Genomic DNA, 20,925 nt, shown 5'->3' with positions numbered 1-20,925 from the left:
CAGAAGAGGAGAGTCTTTGAGGACCGTGATATCCAGGCAACACCAAAAATCCTGGTGTATAAAGCAGTGGTGCTCCCCACTCTCTTATATGGATCAGAGGCCTGGACCACCATGTACAGCAGGCACTTAAAGCCACTTGAGGCACACCATCAAAGTTTGCCTGGCACGGCCAGACTGCTCTCCCCGTATTTTTCAAACACTGTGAAAATAGTCTGGGACCCAGCCCATTAACGGCCTCTCGCGCAAGCACAAAAGTCAACAGTCCAATCAGATTTGTTTATTTGTGTGACGTGTTCTTAAGGAGTAACGTCACTCTTGCGCGTCGGAAGTCGTCTCCACAACAACACAGATGGTGAACAGGAGAGCCGAGAATATTTTCCAAATTCACGGTAAAATCAGTTTTAAATTACCAAAAACACATCGACACGAGTCATTGACAACAATCTGTCTCGCGCTAGCAATGTTGAATAAACTCCGCTCTCCTCGTATGTATATTTCCGTGCGCAAGTCCCTTGTCGCTTTACTAACGTCACGTCCGCCCTTCGCTGATTGGTCCACTCCGCTGTCTGTTTGCTGTGGCTTGCTCCGCCCTGGAAATTTTATCCGCTGAATGGTGGCCAGACTCAATAGCTGAAACAGCGGTGAGTCTGGTGTACCAGGACTCAATAGCTGAAACAGCGGTGAGTCTGGTGTACCAGGCTAATCAAAGATGCCTTTGGAAAATCCGGAAGATCAGCTGGGTGGACAGACGCACTGCCACCATTGCCCAAAACCAGCTGAGATGGACTGGCCATGTTGTCTTCTCGCATCTTGCTGAAGAGAAACAGGCTCCTGGAGGCCAAAAGAAGAGGTTTAAGGACAATATACGAGGGGCATTCAAAAAGTAATGCACTCAAGTGCATTGCTCGTACAGGATTTTACCAATCTTGTTTATATTTGACACAACATGATAGGACACACCTTTTTGCGATTGTTATATGTGTTTTTGTTATTTTCTTATTTTTAAAGCGTAAACTAGCTTCCAAAATGGCTGCCCCTCTTGAAGATCGTCAGAAACAAAGAGCTGTAATCGAATTCCTTGTTACAGAGGGAGAAACCCCTCTGAGGATTCACAACCGGCTGGAAAATGTCTACAAGGATGATACCATAGACTATATAATACTGTAAAAAGATGGGTACAGCGATTTAAAAATAGTACTGAAGACCATGAAGAGGTGGGTAAAGCCAGCATAGCCGATAAGCCCCATAGTGGTCGCCCATTAGGGTTGGGCATCGAGAATCGAGCATCGATGGGAACCGGTTCTAACACTCCGATGCTCCCGGAATCGTTCGAATTTTAAAAATTTCGATTACTTGTTTCGATGCTCTGACTGCCGAGCGGAAAAAAATTGGCCGAGTTTAAAGATTGATATTTATATACAAGTTATAATTGGCCCTGTGAGAAGTTAATTTAATTTTAAAAAATGTCGAGAAGTTAAGACTTTAATATAAACTATGCAATTTTTTGGACCATGCATTTTTTTTTTTTTTTTTTGACTCTGCCTCTTAAAAGAATATGGAATCGGGAATCGTTCGGAACCGGACTCGAAATGTGGAATCGTAATCGGAACTGGAATCGTTCAATTTCAAACGATGCCCAACCCTATCGCCCATCCACCTATGACGAGCTTCAAGAGGGGCAGCCATTTTGGAAGCTAGTTTAAGCTTTAAAAATCTGAAAATAAGAAAAACACACAAGAATCGCAAAAAGGTGTGTCCTATCATATTTGTGCCAAATATAAACAAGATTTGTAAAATCCTGTACGAGCAATGCACTTGAGTGCATTACTTTTTGATTGCCCCTCGTACAAAAAAACCTAAAAAAAGTGCCACACTGACTGACATAAAAGCCTGGGAAGACATGGCAGCCGACAGGTCTTCCTGGAGAAATATCTTCCGTTAGCGTGCTGCACAGTACAACGCTGGCCTCCATCGTGCTGAACAAGACAAACGCAAACTCGGGAAGGAGAGAGCAACCTCCAAACAGGACCAACCCAAACTCACCACAACTACCTTCCCCTTCCCCCACGGCAGCAGAATAATTGGGTCCAGAATCAGCCTCTATGCCCACCTGAAGACCCACAAGGACCAAGAGGGAGGGCAGTCATACTCGACTAAGAGTTACCGCCGACGATGATGAAATTATACAAGCATGAGTCTCGGCTATAAAAATATAGCGCAAACTACAGTACATGCAATTTTGCAACATTTTTAAGTCCACCTTGCCCTCCAAGTGCTAACTTGGAATCTGCAGGCACATTAAGTCCGCAATTAGTTCATCAGCCCCCGACCCGTGCCGCCCATAAGGCCATCTAGGCAATCGCCTAAGGGCGCACAAGCGTCCAAAAGGGCGTCAAGAAAAATATTCAAATAATATTTGATGAAAGCAGTATTCAAAAAATTATACAAAACAATAAAACACAAGAACAACAAAACCGTTCACAATAAGTCATTAAATAATAATGAAATCATTTTTCTAGTGTGCCCTCTGCCCGTTTCACTTTTTCCTGTGATGCGATAATTTCACCACATACCCTAGTCCCACTCACCACCCAGCAGACGAGCGAGCTACCTGAAGGTGCTATTTTTAGCCTCTGCAATTTAGCGACATTACGGTGACAAGTAAACTTCATGAAAAGACAAAAGCCCTGCGGGTCTGAAGAAAAAGAGAAGAAAGCAAAGACGTGAAGAAAAACAGAGGTTTGTTGTGATGATTTTTTTCAACAGCATAAGCACGTAGACTTAGCGCAACTGCAAGCTAGCGGTTATTTACATAGAGCTTATATGACTTATTACTAAAGCAAAATTATACTGTATCATTAGCCAGGCTATTTTAGAAATATTTTCAGTATTCAGCTAGCTGTGGATTAGTTTCAGTTAAATTTACTCCCCCTCCAATTTCAGAGAAATTTGGACAAAGTGTATGGGAGACTAAAATTGTCTTGCTTATTTTCATGTGATGTGAACCACTTTTACCTTGTGTGAAATTGGGCTTTTCAAATAAATTTGCCTTGCCTCAAAGTGCCAAGGTTAATTAAATAAATACACCATTAAATATGCAATGAATAATTTCAAAGTTCTGTGGTATGATGGACTAAAAGTGCCACAGATTTAAATGCAAACATTTGTTATTAAATGTGTCATTAATTCATTAAAATGGCGATCACGTTAATGTAAAAACATTCAATGTATTAATTTTTTTTGCTATCATATAGTCCTGTGTGGTTGCCGTGCTTCAAGAATCTATTTTCTTTTAACCACGCCCATCAAAGATCATGGCCGGATCCAATAGACAGGTAAGCAGGCTGCAAGAATTTAGGCGCTATTATGGTGATGTCATGCCGGTTTCGCAATCAACAGCTATTTGACTAATATAAAGTAGCATTCCACTTTCTTCTCTTTGTAGATGCTCTTCTGAAATATTTTCCTTCTACCTCTGTACATCCTGGGGCATCTTTTACAGCGAACCTATCCACATCAGCACTAAGTACAAGCCCACCAAGTCCAGGAAAGAATTGCACCTTCCAAAATAACTGTCATATGAAAGTGCAATAGATGCTTTTGCATCAGTGAAGCCAAGGTGAGTAAGGTTACAGGTCAAGGTGAAAAAAAAAAGTTTCATTTTAAAGTGTTCTGTGTGTCTTTAGAAAGGTTTGTGTGGGTGGGTGTTAATCATATTGTAATAACTAGTGTAATTTATTTAATGCATTTGTTTTTGAAGTGTTTTTATTGGTGCTTTTGAATAGTTATTACAACATTTTTCTTTTAAGTTATACACTTGTTCATTGTCTTTTTTATATGATAAATTACAAAGTGATAATGTGCTTTTTTAGTGTGAGTTTTTAAATATATGTGGTGAATATTGGGGGCGGGGCACCAACAAATGTGTTGCCTAGGGCACCAAATTGGTCAGGAACGGCCCTGATCAGCCTTACACACAAAAATAAAAATAAAAGTTAAGATCCAATGATTGATAGATACTGACCCATGCTTCAAATCTACCAAGTTTCAAGACGATTAGTTCTTGAATGATGGAGGTGTAAGACTTCAAAGCTAGTGTCCACAAGAACAACAACCAAAGTGTTGACTTGGCAGGCCTTCTAAACGCATATAATGTTATGTGTTAATATTATGTCATTTTTGGAGTTATTTTGTTGATTTTGACTGTACTAACAAAGCAGAAATTACATTCAGTCCACAGCTGGACGCTTTGTGAGGCGTGATCAAACCTTGGGGCTTTGGAGAAGAAAGACACGCAGGGCCCAATTTTTGTATGCTGTCTGCCGAAGTGATGTCATAGACCAGGTTCTGGACTGGTTTGCCTCTTATTTATAGGCTTAATTGCATTTCTTTTAACTGCTAATCATCTCCAGCACAGGTGTCAAACCGATTCCAGAAAGGGCCAAGTGGGTGCAGGTTTGCTTTCCAACCAAAGAAGAGGACACCTTTTCACCAATCAGATCTTTTACATGTGTAATCAGTTAAACTTTGCCAGGTGCTGCTTGTTTCAGTAGGAAGTTCATTGGTTAAACTCTCTGCACGGTATCGGTTGGAACAAAATCCAGCACCCACGAGGTCCTTTCTGGAATCGGTTTGACACCTGTGATCTACAGTATAAGATGGGAGGAGAAACTGGTTGGCTCAGTGGAATCTTATTTGACTAACACTTGTTATGAGGAAGTACATCAGACCAAAGGAACGCTTGGACTGCGCATTTGCATCAGATTTGACAACATGATAATAGCATGTTATTCAATGACGTGACAATAGAATGAGGATGTAGAAATGAAATTTAAAAAAAGGAACAGTCTGAAATTAAATGTGTCATTTCCAACATGAAAAGCAACAGCAAAAAGCTAAATTTGTAGTACATTTTTGTTTTTTGTGTGAACATTCCTCTTCATGTTGTTTTTCTCTAAATATATTGATTTAAGATACAAATTTTATCCATCGTTTTGTTTCAGTAAATGTGAAGTAATTTGAGATGTAAACATGGGAAAAACTTCAAATTTAACATCAAATTTTGACCTTTTGAAAAACATGCTATCAAAATGAGAATAAATTTAAAAGGGGATTCGCTTCCTTAGATATTAGCTTGCTACTTTCGCTAAATTGGTGTTGAATTTGGAAAAAAAAAATACTTTATTATCTAATTCCGAAGGGTTCGGTGATTTCGATGTGTGAAACCAGTGGGGTTCAGTACCTTTAGCAAACCACTGAATTACAGTGCTGGCCAAAGGTATTGGCACCCCTGGAATTCTGTCAGATAATGCTCAATTTCTCCCAGAAAATGATTGCAATTACAAATGCTTTAGTATTAATATCTTTATTTCTTTTGCTTGCAATGAAAAAACACAAAAAGAATGAAAAAAAAAAGTCATTATCATTTTACACAAAACTCCAAAAATGGGCCAGACAAAAGTATTGGCACCCTCAGCCTACTACTTGGTAGCACAACCTTTAGACGAAATAACTGCGAACAACTGCTTCCGGTATCCATCAGTGAGATTCTTACAATGATCTGCTGGAATTTTAGACCATTCTTCTTTGGCCAACTGCTGCAGGTCTCTGAGATTTGAAGGGTGCCTTCTCCAAACTGCCATTTTCAGATCTCTCCACAGGTGTTCATTCATGTCTGGACTCATTGCTGGCAACTTTAGAAGTCTCCAGAGTTTTCTCTCAAACCATTTTCTAGTGTTTTTTGAAGTGTGTTTTGGTTCATTGTCCTGCTGGAAGACCCATGACCTCTGAGGAAGACCCAGCTTTCTAACATTATGCTGCAAAATTTGTTGGTAGTCTTCAGACTACAAAATGCCATGCAAACGGTCAAGCAGTCCAGTGCCAGAGGCAGCAAAGCAACACCAAAACATCAGGGAACCTCTGCCATGTTTGACTGTGGGGCCTATGTTCTTTTTTTGAAGGCCTCGTTTTTTTCCCTGTAAACTCTATGTTGATGCCTTTTTCTCAAAAGCTCTACTTTTGTCTCATCTGACCAGAGAACATTCTTCCAAAACGTTTTTAGCTTTTTCAGTTAAGTTTTGACAAACTCCAGCCTGGCTTTTTTTATGTCTCTTGAGTCAGAAGTGGGGTCTTCCTGGGTATCTTACCATAGAGTCCCTTTTCATTCTGTTGTACCCTTGGACTCGGACTCCAGAACAGCTTGAACTTGTTTGGATGTTAGTCAAGGTTCTTTATCCACCATCCGCACAATTTTTCATTGAAATCTCTCATCAATTTTTCTTTTCTACATCCAGGGTGATTAGCCACAGTGCCATGGGCTTTACACTTATTGATTACACTGCGCATGGTAGACACAGGAACATTCACGTCTTTGGAGATGGACTTGTAGCCTTGAGAATGCCCATGCATCCTCACAATTTTGCTTCTCAAGTCCTCAGACAGTTCATTGGTCTTCTTTCTTTTCTCCATGCTCAATGTGGTACACACAAGGACACAGGACAGAGGTTGAGTTGAATGATTTTAACTGGCTGCAAGTGTGATTCATTTATCGCCACCCCGTTATGTGCAGGCAGAAGCATCACATGATTTTTCAAAGGGTGCCAATACTTTTGTATCGCCCAGTTTTGGAGTTCTGTGTAAGATGATAGTGATTTAATTTTTTTTCCCATTCTCTTTTGTGTTTTTTCATTGCAAGCAAAATAAATGAAGATATTACTACCAAAGCATTTGTAACTGCAATCCTTTTCTGGGAGAAATTGAGCATCATTTGACAGAACTGCAGGAGTGACAATACTTTTGGCCAGCACTGTAGAGCAAAGTCTCTGGGGTGAGTAAGCAATGTTGCTGAACTTGAAGGTGTAGACATAGCCTACAAGTTTACGGTTAAAACTAATCGAAATAGCTCTTTCCAAAATTGCCCAATTTTGTCAAAATTTGATCAACCCTTCTAATATATCTTCCCCGCCTTGAGTCTTTGAAAATAGCCCAATTCGGCGGGAACCCAGCCAATCTGGCAACACCGACAAGACAACAGCAAATGCGGAAAACTCAGAATATACTGTACTGTATGTACATATAGCATATAACCAAGAGTCGCTGTATTTGAATCAGGCTTGTGATCAATCAAATCTGACCTGTCCCATGAAAGTATTTAGATCATGAGAAAATTATTTGTAAAATATTCAAATTTTAATGGATGATCATGAATAAAGTTACATTTTAAAGGTTCACAAATTGAACCTGTAGCTGTTGTCTATGGGGAGAGATTTGTTTAAAAAATATTCACACAAATACATCCACGATTCACACGTGTTTTCTAGATCCAGATGTATCCAAGATTTTCACATGTATTTTAGATATCCACAATTTTACGGGGAGAGAACTGAGATTTGTCTCAATCCCTCCAAATCTCTCCTCATAGTTCTCAATGACTCACTCGCACCTATGTACACCTGGTCTAAATTGGATAATCGGTGCTTTTTGTGTAACATACAACTGGGCCCACGTGCAAATTGAGAAAATTACTTGTATAAATTTATTATTTTTAGCAGTAGTGGACCGGAGCATATGGTGCTTTGATCCCGAAAATATGACGGCAACTGTCAAAACTCCATGTTTAAAAAAAATAAACCTGCCACGCTGCCACACACGTGTGTCTACAAAATGAACAATCTACTAACGTCAGATTTACATAAGTGTTCACAACAGACCTAATAAAGTGCTTGTGTAGCATAGTCCATTTCCACAGATATTCATTATTCATTTATTTCTTCTACTTTGTTCTTCCCAGCGTCTCTGTATATGACAATTCACGTCGCTGAGCACATGCAGGCAGTTAAAAAAAAAAAAAAAAAAAAAAAAAAAAAGGACTTTGCTGTCAATATACTATAATGCTATAGACATACTGACATGTGATCAGCATGGTATAAAGTGTTGGCACCCCTGCAATTCTGTCAGATAATACTCAATTTCTCCCAGAAAATGATTGCAATTACAAATGTTTTGGTAGTAATATCTTCATTGATTTTTCTTGCAATGAAAAAACACAAAATAGAATGGAAAAAAAATTAAATCATTATCATTTAACACAAAATTCCAAAAATGGGCCGGACAAAACTATTGGCAATTTGGCACCCTTTGAAAAATCATGTGATGCTTCTCTAATTTGTGTAATTAACAGCACTTGTTAGTGGCACATAACGGGGTGGCAATAACTAAATTCACACTTGCAGTCAGTTAAAATGGATTAATGTTGACTCAACCTCTGTCCTGTGTCCTTGTGTGTACCACATTGAGCATAGAGAAAAGAAAGAAGGCCAAAGAACTGTCTGAGAACTTAAGCATCAAAATTGTGAGGGAGCATGGGCAATCTCAAAAGTACAAGTATATCTCCAAAGACCTGAATGTTCCTGTGTCTACCATGTGCAGTGTCATCAGTAAGTGTATAAAGCCCATGGCACTGTGGCTAATCACCCTAGATGTAGCCGGAAAAGAAAAATTGATGAGAGATTTCAATGAAAGATTGTGCGGATGGTGGATAAAGAACTTCGACTAACATCCAAACAAGTTCAAGCTCTTCCTGCAGTCCGAGGGTATAACAGTAGATAGTAAGCTCTGATTGGTTCAAATGCATGTTTTTTTTAAGTCGTTTGTACTTATTTCTTGTTATTGTATTGTTACAATTGTTGTGCATACAGTTAACATTTATGCTTTCACCAGTGGCCTGTACTATGAAGCCGTTTCTCTGGTTTAGCAGGGTAACTTCGGTAGTAACTTCATCCTGTGCAACATAATTTATCAGCTAAACGGGACTACGAAAGGTGGATATTGTAGCGGAGGGATGCTATGAGTCTCGATGGCCTGTCGAGTAAACGTTCGCTGTGTCAGGCCACTCATGCAACTGCTGCTCTCGCTGTGAACTCTGCTAACTCAGCCGGAACGCACACAGCTCTTAAGTGTCTCTGTCACGTGCCTGTGACGTAAAACATCTCCCACACACAGGTTCGGTGGGTGAATCATGTCATGATAAAGGGTCACCACACAGGTCCCCCCAGAATTCACTCACACAGGTCGCCAGGCGCAACCCGAATCAACAGAACGGAACGGTCGGGTCGCGCAGCCGGGGCGTCTGTGGAAAACGACCGAACGGATGATCAGGTGGCCGTCCAGGATGCCAGATGACGAACGACCAAGCGCGACGATCTGGAGGACGACCAGGACGCCAGGCGGCGGGCAACCGAATGCGACGATCAGGCAGCCGTCCAGGACAAGGAGCGCGTCATGCAGCATCGCTCAGGCGTGACCAGAGAAGCGGACGCCGAGAGAGGCGGCACACGATGCACAGCAGCGGTCGAGGAAGAGGTCGAGACGTGCGACGAGCAGCACCACCCAGTCGAGGCTGCAGACAAGGGCGATGGGCGCGGCGGTTGGAGCTGACCGGTCGTGGCCGGGGACGAGGGCAACTGGCGAAATGCACCAAGCCGACCGGTCGTAGCAGGAGCGAAGGAAACACCGAACCCGGAGTCGAAGCGACGTCCTCGTTGTCAAAAAGCGGTGGACGAGGAGAGATGTCGGGGGCGGCGTTCGCAGGAGCTGGCATAGGTGCAACCTCGGAGACTTCCAGAGGCGCCGGCACAGCAGCGAAGTTAGCGGCGTAGGCCAGTGGCGCTGGCAGAGGACTGACCTCGGAGACTCCCTGAGGCGCTGGAGCGAGGTCAGTGGCAGCAGTACCCAGCGGCACCGGCAGTGTGGCGACCTCGGAGACTTCCAGAGGTGCAGGTTCTGGAGCGACTTCAGCAGAGGCCAGAGACGCAGGCACAGGATTGACGTCGTTAGGAAGGCCAAGACCAGGCGCAGCGTCAACGAGAAAACCAGGGCCGGACAAGACGCCGTCGAGAAGACCAGGGCCGGACGGGACGCCGTCGAGAAGGCCGGAGGCGGACGGGATGTCGTCGAGTAGGCCACAGGCGGGCGCACCATCGTCGAGTAGGCCGCAGGCGGGCGCGCCGTCGTCGAGTAGGCCGCAGGCGGGCGCATCGGCGCCGAAGCCGAGAAAGCCGGGGACGGGCGCAGCGGCGTTGACGGAGAGCAGCGCCGGAGCCGAGGCGAGCGAGAGCGGGGCCGGAGGCGAGACAGCAACGTCGGCGTCAGGAAGCGGCAGAGCGGGAGCGCGCGGTGGTGATGCAGGTACTGGGACAGAAGTACGACTGTGAGGAACCGGGGCGGAAGCGCCGCCATCGAAAGGGGAGAACCTCGGGCAGTAGGGCTCTCGAGGCGGGCACATTGAGCTCTTTGAAGTCGATTTGCACAACAGATCAAAAAGTCTGAGGAGGTGCACCTTGAGCCCTGTATACTTGTCCCCCTTCAGCGGATAAACCACGAAGCGCTGAGCTTTGACCGCCGTCGCGTACCCGAGCGTGGCCACCACATGGTAGAAGCGCATGGTATCGTCGACTGTACCGCGGAGGGCGAACTGCGGCTCCATGCATGTGAACCACGCGGCCGCAGAAGACTCGGTAAACATCGGTAGCTCGAGAAAGCTAATAGCCGCCATTGCTAAAAGTCTTCGAAAAATGCCTCTGTGACTTCAGCGAGGCCAGACGGGGTCACCAATGTGTCGGATGCGATGCAGGAGTCTTGTTGGCCCGTTGAGCAGACGAGTTGCTGTGTCCGGCCGCTTGGAACTCTCTGTGAACTCTCGTGAACTCTGCTAACTCAGCCAAAACCCACACGGCTCCAAAGTGTCTGTGGCACGTGACTGTGACGTACAACATCTCCCACACACAAGTACGGTGGGTGAATTATGTCGTAACAAAGGGTCACCACAATATGTTGAAACCAGGGAAGGTTGCCATGGCAACACACGCCACACGACAAACCTGGTCGTCTCAGAGTTAGATCTTGCTTAACCCCAGGATTCCATTAACCACGCTCTATTTAAACAGAACTACTCCGCGGACGCGTCCTCTTGACAATGACAGCGTACCTGGACAACCCGTACGACATTGGCGAACGGATTGTGAGGGGCTCTCTTCGGAGGTCACGGGTTTTTGGAGATCCCCAGAATCCGCTGGCGTTCTCGGACGATGTTCTCCATGAAAGATATAGATTTTCAGCTGAGGGAATTCGTTAACTGTGCCAGCTGATCAAAGCGGACATCACTAATGTAACCCGCTGAAGTCAGGCCCTAACAACCGCGCAGATTGGGTGCCTGTCCTTGCGCTCTCTCGCCAGCAGACAATATATGTATTCCATCGTTATTTCGTTGTGTAAATGCATTTATAATAATCATAAAAATACGTAGACTATTTAAACATCGAGAAAAACTTGCGTTTTTTCTGCCAACTCGAAGAGATTAAAATAAATGTCAAATCCACTATCCGCCAGATACAACAGACACACAAATATAAAATATATAAATGTTTATTGAATATGCAGCTGACAGTCTTGTTTAACTGTGGGAATTCCTTACAAAAGACGGGCTTTGATTTTTTTTATCATTATGCAACAGGAATCGTCACAAATGTGTTCACACAAAACGCAACCACGCATCGCATTACCGCATTTCCTTCTTCTCCCGAGTCCTCACAAATATAACATAAAATTGTGGGGGGTTTCGGGCCCGGGTGTGCAAATCAAGTTAATTGATCGGGCCGGGTCGGGCTGGATTTTTTTAAGGCCCGATCTAACCTCTACTCTGAAGATGTTCAAAGGACATACTGCAGTATGTCCTTTGAACATTTGTATGAATTGAATATGTACATGTAGATATCCATACAGTCAATGGGACTAAACATACAATCATCCTTCTTCATGTGGTGATGCAGGATAAATTATTTCTTACAGTTAACGTACCAAATCTTATTTTATTGTCCTGACAGCAGGCTTTATTTCTTTTCATGGACATGAGTAAACTGGCATAGTGACGCATTCACAAATCACACGATCTGTAATTCGCTGCCAACAGACCAGTCGCGCTCTATTCGCTGAAGCAGTGTTGGATTTCGCGGTGAGGGTGGATTTTAATTCCTCATAACTCCACATGATTATCGCGCATTCCTCTTCTGTGAAGTAAGGTGCCCGTGCCATCGTCACAAGTTTGACTCTGGTCTCCGCCCCCTTTTATGTGAACGCACAGTAACTCTGGATGTGTTGACACAGGTTCGACTTATCAACCTCATAATCAGCGTCGTAGCACCGATTGACCACAAACTAGATAACCAGGTTTTGTCAACTCCGGTTACCCGCAGGTAATCAGGATTACTTCTGGGGAGGTTGAACTCCGTTCGTAGTATAGACCCTACTCACCAACGTCACAGAATGACGTGTCGCTGTATCCGGCCGCCATATTGTCCGTCATTGTTTATCCGTATTCTCAATGGTTTCAATTTGTCGTGCAATTTATAGTGCAATTCATGGAAGTCCCGGTGCTTTCAGACGCTGTAAACTCATTGGATGCGTTGCATAAAAGGTGTTATGTGGAAAAGCTTCAGTCTATCCATTCGCCAGATCCATATTTGATGCCTAAATCGATATTTTTCGACCCGCTGTCTTCGCCCTCTCTGCCTGACATCTGCTACCCTGATATCTACAACTATCTTGTCCACACAAAATCAGCCTATTCTCACGAAAGTTTGAAAAACTTTAAGAGCAGCACTCTAAGCAACATTACCCCGTGTGACCCTTTACTTCCAATTTTCTAAAATGGCGACAATCAATTTAAAAAAAAGTTGACTGCGATGGCCGACGCTTCAAGGATAGGTGGATATTGGACTATATCGTCAATAAAACACGCAACAACTGTGTCTGCCTCATTTGCAAAGAGACAGTCGCTGTTTTCAAAGAGTTCGATGTGACGCGATAATGATATTACCAAACAAGACACACTGACATGAACGACAACATTACAGGGAAGATACACAGCGAGAAATTATAGCAACTTGAAGCTAATTTAATTTCACAGCAGCAGTATTTTGCAAGAGCCCGAGTGTCGAAAGAGAACGCTACAAAGACGAGAGTGTTGAAATTATGAATTTAAACAAATAATAAAGCAAATGTGACACACAGAAGGGCTTGCTAAAATTTGTTTAAATATATTGTTCTATGTAAATCAGCCAAGGTAGCCCCTCGCATTTTTACCACACCAAATCTGGCCCCCTTTGCAAAAGGTTTGGACACACCTGTTTAACTGGTGATCCGTAGACGAGGCCAGCTTCTTTCACTTGATACCAGCTAAATATTATTCAAAATGTAATGATGGTGGAATAAATAAGCATCTTGAATTTGAAACTGTATGTTGTCGGCGATTAACCTCGCAATGATCTTAATTGTGGTTGTCAGCCCAAAACCCTCTAAATATATATTAAATGCATCTTACCAGATATAAAATGACTACTACATAATCTGTGGTAATCGTTTGGAGCCCAGTTTTCTCGTTGAATTGCAGCAGTCCATCTCGCTTTCCTCTCCGGGTCTCTCGGAATACGATAGAACTTCAAGTCTCTCCGTCTATCTTCTCTGTTATTGCAACCAACCGCCACACACGCCTTCACCATTTTGATTATTAATGTTTACGAGCAGAAAAACACGCCATAATAGGAGTAATTTACGTAGCGGTAATGCGTCAACACGACGAGTTGACGGACAATATGGCGCGGAGGCGTGGTTGTGACGTCATGTGAGTTGGGTCTATTGGCCACTGATAGGATAACTTCTGTCTAGTCAGCCTTAGCCTTGTTCTTCGCCATATGGCACCCATGTAGTCCACTCAATGTTCTATGTTGCTTTCCTGACTGATTGTTTGCCCCAGAATAAAGACGGCTGCTATCACAGCAGCTGGGGGGAGCAGCTACGAACCTCCACAAAACCTACATCGACTTCCTGCGTGTTCTTTTTAGCCAAGCTAGGTGTACATAAACCTAGCTTCAAATCTAACATGTACAGTATGTTACTCATATCTTTATTATTTTAAATGTTTACCTTATCTTCAGGTTTAATGTACATCCTATGTTCTTGAATGGTTAAAATTGACGTTTTGCATTCAGATTCGAATGGAGTTTTTGATGGAATTTGGTGAATCAGTGAAAAAATACAATTTTGAATGGAAATCAGTTTTTCATTGATACCTTCTTTCAGTGTAATGCAGTCGTAGCCTAATGCATGTGAAACCTTTCATTCATTCATTCATGGATGCCCCAAGCAAGGCTGAGCTTCATGATCAGGGCCACATATGACACACTTCCCTGTCTCCAGACCCTGCACCTGTGGTACAGCACAGAGGAGACATACATCTCTGCAGCTCCAGCAACCAAAGTCTTCAACACATCCTCTCCGGCTGCAAGGCCGCACTGACACAGGGACGGTTCAGGTGGCGCTATGACTAAGTCCTGTGCAGGCTGGCTGAATTCCTCGAGGCCCGTAGGCTTTAAGCTAACAACACCAGCCCACTAACATCACGCCAGAGGATCCAGTTCATACAACAATCAGGCAAGAGCCACAGCAGCAGCACTAAGCAGTGGTCCCTCCTTTCCCTTGGAGGCGAGTGGAACATGACAGCCGACTTGGACCAGCAACTAACGTTCCCCCAGGTCATCACATCCACCATTCTTTGGCCAGACATTGTCCTCTGGTCTGTCTCCATTAGGACAGTAATCATGGTGGAACTAACAGTTCCATCGGAAGACTGGATGGACGCCACCGTCGAGAACAAAGAAGGAGACACATGTCGTATTGGCAGCTACATGCCATCAAGCAGGCTGGGTGTCATTGGAAATCACGAGATCGAAACTAAGGAAAGCCTTGAAGGACCTGGCAGAAGCAGCAGAGCAAGGCAGTTTTTGGGGGAAACAAGGGGCTTAGGAGCTCAAAGTTCGCTTGGTATGTGGTCAGGCCTGTGTTTTGCTCAGGGATTTGGACTCCCCTGCCATGCATAGTCCGTTGAGGCCCAGCCGGCAAGCCAGCAACAGGGAGTGGCAGGTAGACGTCCCTGACACTGCCCCACTACCCTGAGATGTTCCAGGATGAAAGAGGCGAAACATCAATGAAGGCTGTCTCCTGGCTGACGACCCTCCAGCAGGCCCACCGGCACCATCAGAGGTGTGACAAGCAGTTATAATCAGCAGTTTCCACCTACCTGTACTCCCATCTAATTTTTACCATAATAAATTGCAAGTTTTAATGTAAATGTCATATTTCTACAGGACTTGTTTCAAATATAACGCAGAAATTTTGACATTTTATCATTTATACTGCTGATTTGTATCCGATAAAGCTAAAATTGGCATGTTTATTCCAAATAGCTGTCTATTTTTCTAGCATGTTTCCAGCAGTTTTTTCTCTCCGCAGCTTTAGAACTTACTGCTGTGCTACTAATTGCACACAATTGTCATTATAGCAGCCATGAAAACACAAAAACACAATAGTGTTGTGTCATGCCTGTTTGTTTCACGTTTCCTTGTATGTGATTATACAGTATAATACTTTTTTTTGTATAAAACAAGCACGTATATTAACAAAAGTATTTTTCTTTTTTTTTGTTTTTTCTAAAGAAAATAGGGACAGAGACTATAGAGAAACACTGTGAAAACTTTTGGATTTGCCAAAAAGTAGTTCAAAACAGTTGTCAAACTTAGCCCTACAAAAAAAAAAGTTCCTTGTGTTATTTAATTAATGTCTGCTCACACGCAAGTAATGTTGGTTTCACTTCTGTAGGTAGGGGTGAGACCGGTTTGTCTATAGGCTTTGCCAAGTACTCATCCACCTGCGATTCACACACAGACCAGCTCCATTCGGGGTTAGCGACTACATAAACAACGAGCTGTAAGTTATTTTCATTCATTAATATGTTTTCTTAGATTTCTTTCCATTTTATTGTTTAATTGGTTTAGTTAGCTCATCTGCCGCACAATCAATTTAGGGTTCATATCTCGCCTCTGTATTCTGTGCATATTCAAGTAAAAGAGAACCTTTGAAATTTAAAAATTTTAAACTAATATAGTAAGATGAAAAACTTTTTTGTATTTGTTTTTTGTTTTTTGCAAAACTTCCGTGTAATAGATAATTAAGCATCACAATTCCATAAATGTTTCACCAGAGCCTAACTTACCAGTTTGTCCAATTACGGACTTGATTTTGCTTTGTGTTATTTGTCATGATTTAAAAGCATCTGGTAGGATAGGCTACTAACACAAGTTCAAAATTATGTTTGAAAAGGGTTAGGGATAGATTTGACATTTTGTCAATAAGTTATCATGTTGTAAAAGAGAGAAGTTGAACTTCTTGCTCAGGTATGTGCGGACTCCATTTTTTTGTCTTATGAATCAAAGTTACTTGATATGATTATGGAACTATAGTATATGCAGTTCTTGAATATAAGAATGTCAAAATGATCACATTAAAACATGAAACATCACATTTTGACGAGATCAAATCTTATTGCAAAGTGAAACCAATCATGTTGAAAGTTTTTTTTTTTTTTTTTTTTTAATGCTGCGCCAAACACTTCCACAGTGGTTTGACTGAAGTTAGAAAAAAAATCAAATTTACAAATGAAGACCCTTGCAGCTCACTCCCTAGGCCACGCCCCTAAAGGGACACTAAAAAATGTATACTACAGTAATTACACTTAAAGCAACACTAGGTAACTTTTCAAATTTTATGCAATATTTTTATAACATCTGTGATGATATGTCGACTGACAACTAGGTAAACGACACCTCTTTTATATCTTGAGGGGGTCTGTCTTGCTTTCATCGACACTAACTTTGAGGAGGGTGGCAAGAACCCTGTCACACACAAAAAAACTACAAATGTGCAAACTACTTTACGCCATACGTCAGTTCTCCCTCTCTCCATTCATTATAACGATGTAAGTCGATGCTAACGCTTTTGCGCGAATTCTGTTAAAATGGCAGAGCAAAAAAAGAGACAAAAAGTTTTGTCTGAGGAGGAAAAAGAAAGGAAGGCTACCAGGATATATGGAATAAACATTGGCCCGGCTTTATTACCTTATTACTTTTCGTCCTTTACACTGCCGCTGGAAAGAGAAATGTTGTTTAATCCATCTGTCGGCGACCATCATGATTTTACGACACTAATGCGACTATGCGCTGCTCCTCATGAGAAACGCAGCGCTGGTCCTCATGGGAAACGCTGTCTTCCTTAGGGCAAAACACTACCGCTTTTGTCCACCGGCGTTGCCAAAATCGAGCAAAACTGAAAAGTTACCTAATGTTCCTTTAAACATATTTATTTTTTTATATTGTATGAATAGTACAGATTTTACAGCCTAGAGTCCCCCCCAAATAATATGTAACAAGTCTAAAAAGAGGGTTTTGGGTTCTGTAAATATTAATGGGATTTAAATTGGCTCCAATGGGAGTGATTATATAACAAAATGGCAAGCTTGGTCAGGCAATGAATTCAATTTGTAAATTAAGGTGTGGCTCTCTTTGGATTGATATTGCATATATAAATTAGTATTGTTATCAAGTTTTGTTTGTGACCAGCAAATTTTGATTTCAGTGGCAAGTGAGCGTCAACGTGAACATCAACATGGCCGATGTGAGTATAATGCACAACATCATTTACAAAATCCATGTGTGTGTTTGTTTTTACATATTTGTGTTCATAATAATAATAATGTGCTAAATTCTGCTATGAGGAGTCAAGTTCAATTCAGTGTCTCTGTCAAATTTCAAAAGTATGTGAGCCCGATTTTTGTGGCCAGCCCAGCGCATATCTAGACCAGTGTCAATCTGAGCCAACCAAAGTTGATTATTTAAACAGGTTTTGGTAATTTTGTGAGAACCTGCATTATGGACAAAGGGCAGGAAATAGGAGAGTAAACACAGCCGGATTTTTAAAAAATATAATAAAGATGTAAATGTGTTAAAATAATATTTCTGTATTGATACTGGAGATGTAATGCATGCTGTTCACATATTCATGAATGAAACAACTTGACATCCACCTCAAATCAGCAGAGTTGTGTATCTGCCTGTGCCTCGATCTCAGGCTCACCAAATTCGCTTTGTACCAGCAGTCTTACTTGCTCTGGAACTTAGGCCCCATCTTCAGCGATTCAGTAAGAAGTGTGCCCATCAACCACCAAATTGTCATTTGCACCAGGCATGTCTGCAGGGTACACACCCTCGCTGCTGACACTTCCAGTTTAGTGTTGGCGGGTCTACCAAATTTTAAAACACGTAGCACGGTTTGAGCTGGCACAAAAATCCACTCAATATTGTGTTCTGTACCACAGCGTGCCTTTTCTTCCTATGACGGTTTGGACAATGTGCCAGATTCAAAAGTGTGTCTTTTATGTGTCCAGAATGTCTTTGTGATTTACAAGTTATGTCTATTTGAGGTGTTAAGTATGTGTGTGTTTATTAGGTTTTTATGTCAAGTGCCGAACATATCCTGGGCATGTGCTTTGAAATTTACAAAATGACGGAAAAGGCAAAGTCCAACAAGACCCAGTGCCGGCAAGTGGGCGCGCGCGTGCGCACTTTGGAGAGGATGGTACAGAGCATCAAGGAGCGACCTGAAAACGTCTCACCCGACATCGAGGAGGCCCTCGAGAAACTTGCTCAAAGTCTTTTTAAAGCCAAAGGACTCATGAGCCAAGTTTCTAAAACCAAAGCTTTTGTCAGCATCATAAAATCGAACTCTATTGAGTCTAAGTTCCAAGAAGTGAGCCAGAACCTCACCGACGACATCCAGGTGCTCTCCATGGCGCTCCAGATCAGCCACGGCAACACCCTCAGGGAGGGCCTGATGACTATCGCGGCTCGACAGAGTACAGCCGCATTCGACCGCCACGCGCCTCTCCAACACCAGCCTGTTCCCCAGTCACCTACTGACATGGGCCTGAAGACTATCGCACCTCAACAGAGTACAGCCGCATTTGACCGCCACGCGCCTCTCCAACACCAGCCTGTTCCACAGTCACCTACAGACATGGTACTTGTTGGCAAGTCACCTGTAACACAGGCACCCCCCCCCTATTCGCCAGTGTCCCCATCGCCCATGATCTCCTACGCCATGCTGTCCCCTCCCACTGTGGTAGTACACAGCCCTCCGCCTATGATCTACCAGCGCCCCATAAACACTGTGACCTCCACAGTGATCAGCTACAATGGCCCCAATCCCATGGCCTCCCTGAAAGTGCCACAACTTGGCTTGTTGCCATCACCATACTGCCAGCCAACTTATGTGACGGGAAACACTGTTATAAGCAGTTCTTCTCACCCTCTTACCGCTCGAGGGTTCTTTAAAGGGTTTTAAAGAGAGTTCTTTAAAGAGAGTTCTTTAAAGAGACTCCTTTAAAGGGGCATACAGTGGGGCAAATAAATATTTAGTCAACCACTATTTGTGCAAGTTCTCCCACTTGAAAATATTACAGAGGCCTGTAATTGTCAACATGGGTAAACCTCAACCATGAGAGACAGTATGTGAAAAAAAAAACAGAAAATCAAATTGTTTGATTTTTAAAGAATTTATTTCAAATCCTGGTTGAAAATAAGTATTTGGTCTATACCAAAAGTTCATCTCAATACCTTGTTATGTACCCTTTGTTGGCAATAACAGAGGCCAAACGTTTTCTGTAACTCTTCACAAGCTTTTCACAGACTGTTGCTGGTATTTTGGCCCATTCCGCCATGCAGATCTCTTCTAGAGCAGTGATGTTTTGGGGCTGACGTTGGGCAACACGGACTTTCAACTCCCTCCTCACCCCGTGGCGTCAAAATGATAACAAGAACGGTGAGCAAAAATCCCAGAACCACACGGGGTAACCTAGTGAATGACCTACAGAGAGCTGGGACCACAGTAACAAAGGCTACTATCAGTAACACAATGCGCCGCCAGGGACTCAAATCCTGCACTGCCAGACGTGTCCCCCTGCTGAAGAAAGTATACATCCAGGCCCGTCTGCGGTTCGCTAGAGAGCATTTGGATGACCCAGAAGAGGACTGGGAGAATGTGTTATGGTCAGATGAAACCAAAATAGAACTTTTTGGTAGAAACACAGGTTCTCGTGTTTGGAGGAGAAAGAATACTGAATTGCACCATACCCACTGTGATGCATGAAAGTGGAAACATCATGCTTTGGGGCTGTTTTTCTGCAAAGGGACCAGGACGACTGATTTGTGTAAAGGAAAGAATGAATGGGGCCATGTATCGAGAGATTTTGAGTGAAAATCTCCTTCCATCAGCAAGGGCATTAAAGATGAGACGTGGCTGGGTCTTTCAGCATGACAATGATCCCAAACACACAGCCAAGGCAATAAAGGAGTGGCTTCGTAAGAAGCATTCAAAGGTCCTGGAGTGGCCTAGCCAGTCTCCAGATCAAAACCCCATGGAAAATCTGCGGAGGGAGTTGAAAGTCCGTGTTGCCCAACGACAGCCCAAAACATCACTGCTCTAGAGGAGATCTGCATGGAGGAATGGGCCAAAATACCAGCAATAGTGTGTAGAAAGCTTGTGAAGAGTTACAGAAAACGTTTGGCCTCTGTTATTGCCATCAAAGGGTACATAACAAAGTATTGAGATGAACTTTTGGTATTAACCAAATACTTATTTTCTACCATGATTTGCAAATAAATTATTTAAAAATAAAACAATGTGATTTTCTGTTTTTTGTTTCCACATTCTGTCTCTCGTGGTTGAGGTTTAACTATGTTGACAATTACAGGCCTCTCTAATATTTTCAAGTGGGAGAACTTGCACAATTAGTGATTGACCAAATACTTATTTGCCCCACTGTATGTTGTCCCCAGACCATGTCAACCGCCCCCTATATCTCTCGCTTTCTGATGGTCCTCCACTCAAAGATTGAGTCAAACTGTCATCTAACACTGACAAAACCTTCAACCCATGGATTACGCTGTACAATGTTTAATAGATCTGAATCAAGCACAGGAAAAT

At 42.8% G+C, this 20,925-nt stretch overlaps 1 protein-coding gene across 1 annotated transcript; it reads left to right on the top strand.

Annotated features, from left to right (window-relative positions):
• The first annotated feature begins 15,694 nt into the window (after positions 1-15,694).
• LOC130916679 (uncharacterized) lies at positions 15,695-19,354 on the top strand. The gene is made up of 3 exons (XM_057837568.1): positions 15,695-15,816; positions 17,521-17,559; positions 18,391-19,354. Exons 2-3 carry the CDS (start codon positions 17,551-17,553, stop codon positions 19,282-19,284), a joined length of 903 nt encoding a protein of 300 aa, XP_057693551.1. The 5' UTR covers positions 15,695-15,816; positions 17,521-17,550; the 3' UTR covers positions 19,285-19,354.
• Positions 19,355-20,925: the final 1,571 nt, after the last annotated feature.

The sequence above is a fragment of the Corythoichthys intestinalis genome, chromosome 5 (genome assembly GCF_030265065.1).
Source record: "Corythoichthys intestinalis isolate RoL2023-P3 chromosome 5, ASM3026506v1, whole genome shotgun sequence".
In the NCBI taxonomy this organism is placed as follows: domain Eukaryota; kingdom Metazoa; phylum Chordata; class Actinopteri; order Syngnathiformes; family Syngnathidae; genus Corythoichthys; species Corythoichthys intestinalis.
The sequence above is the reverse complement of the archived record's forward strand: the minus strand, read 5'-3'. Positions and strand labels throughout refer to the sequence as shown.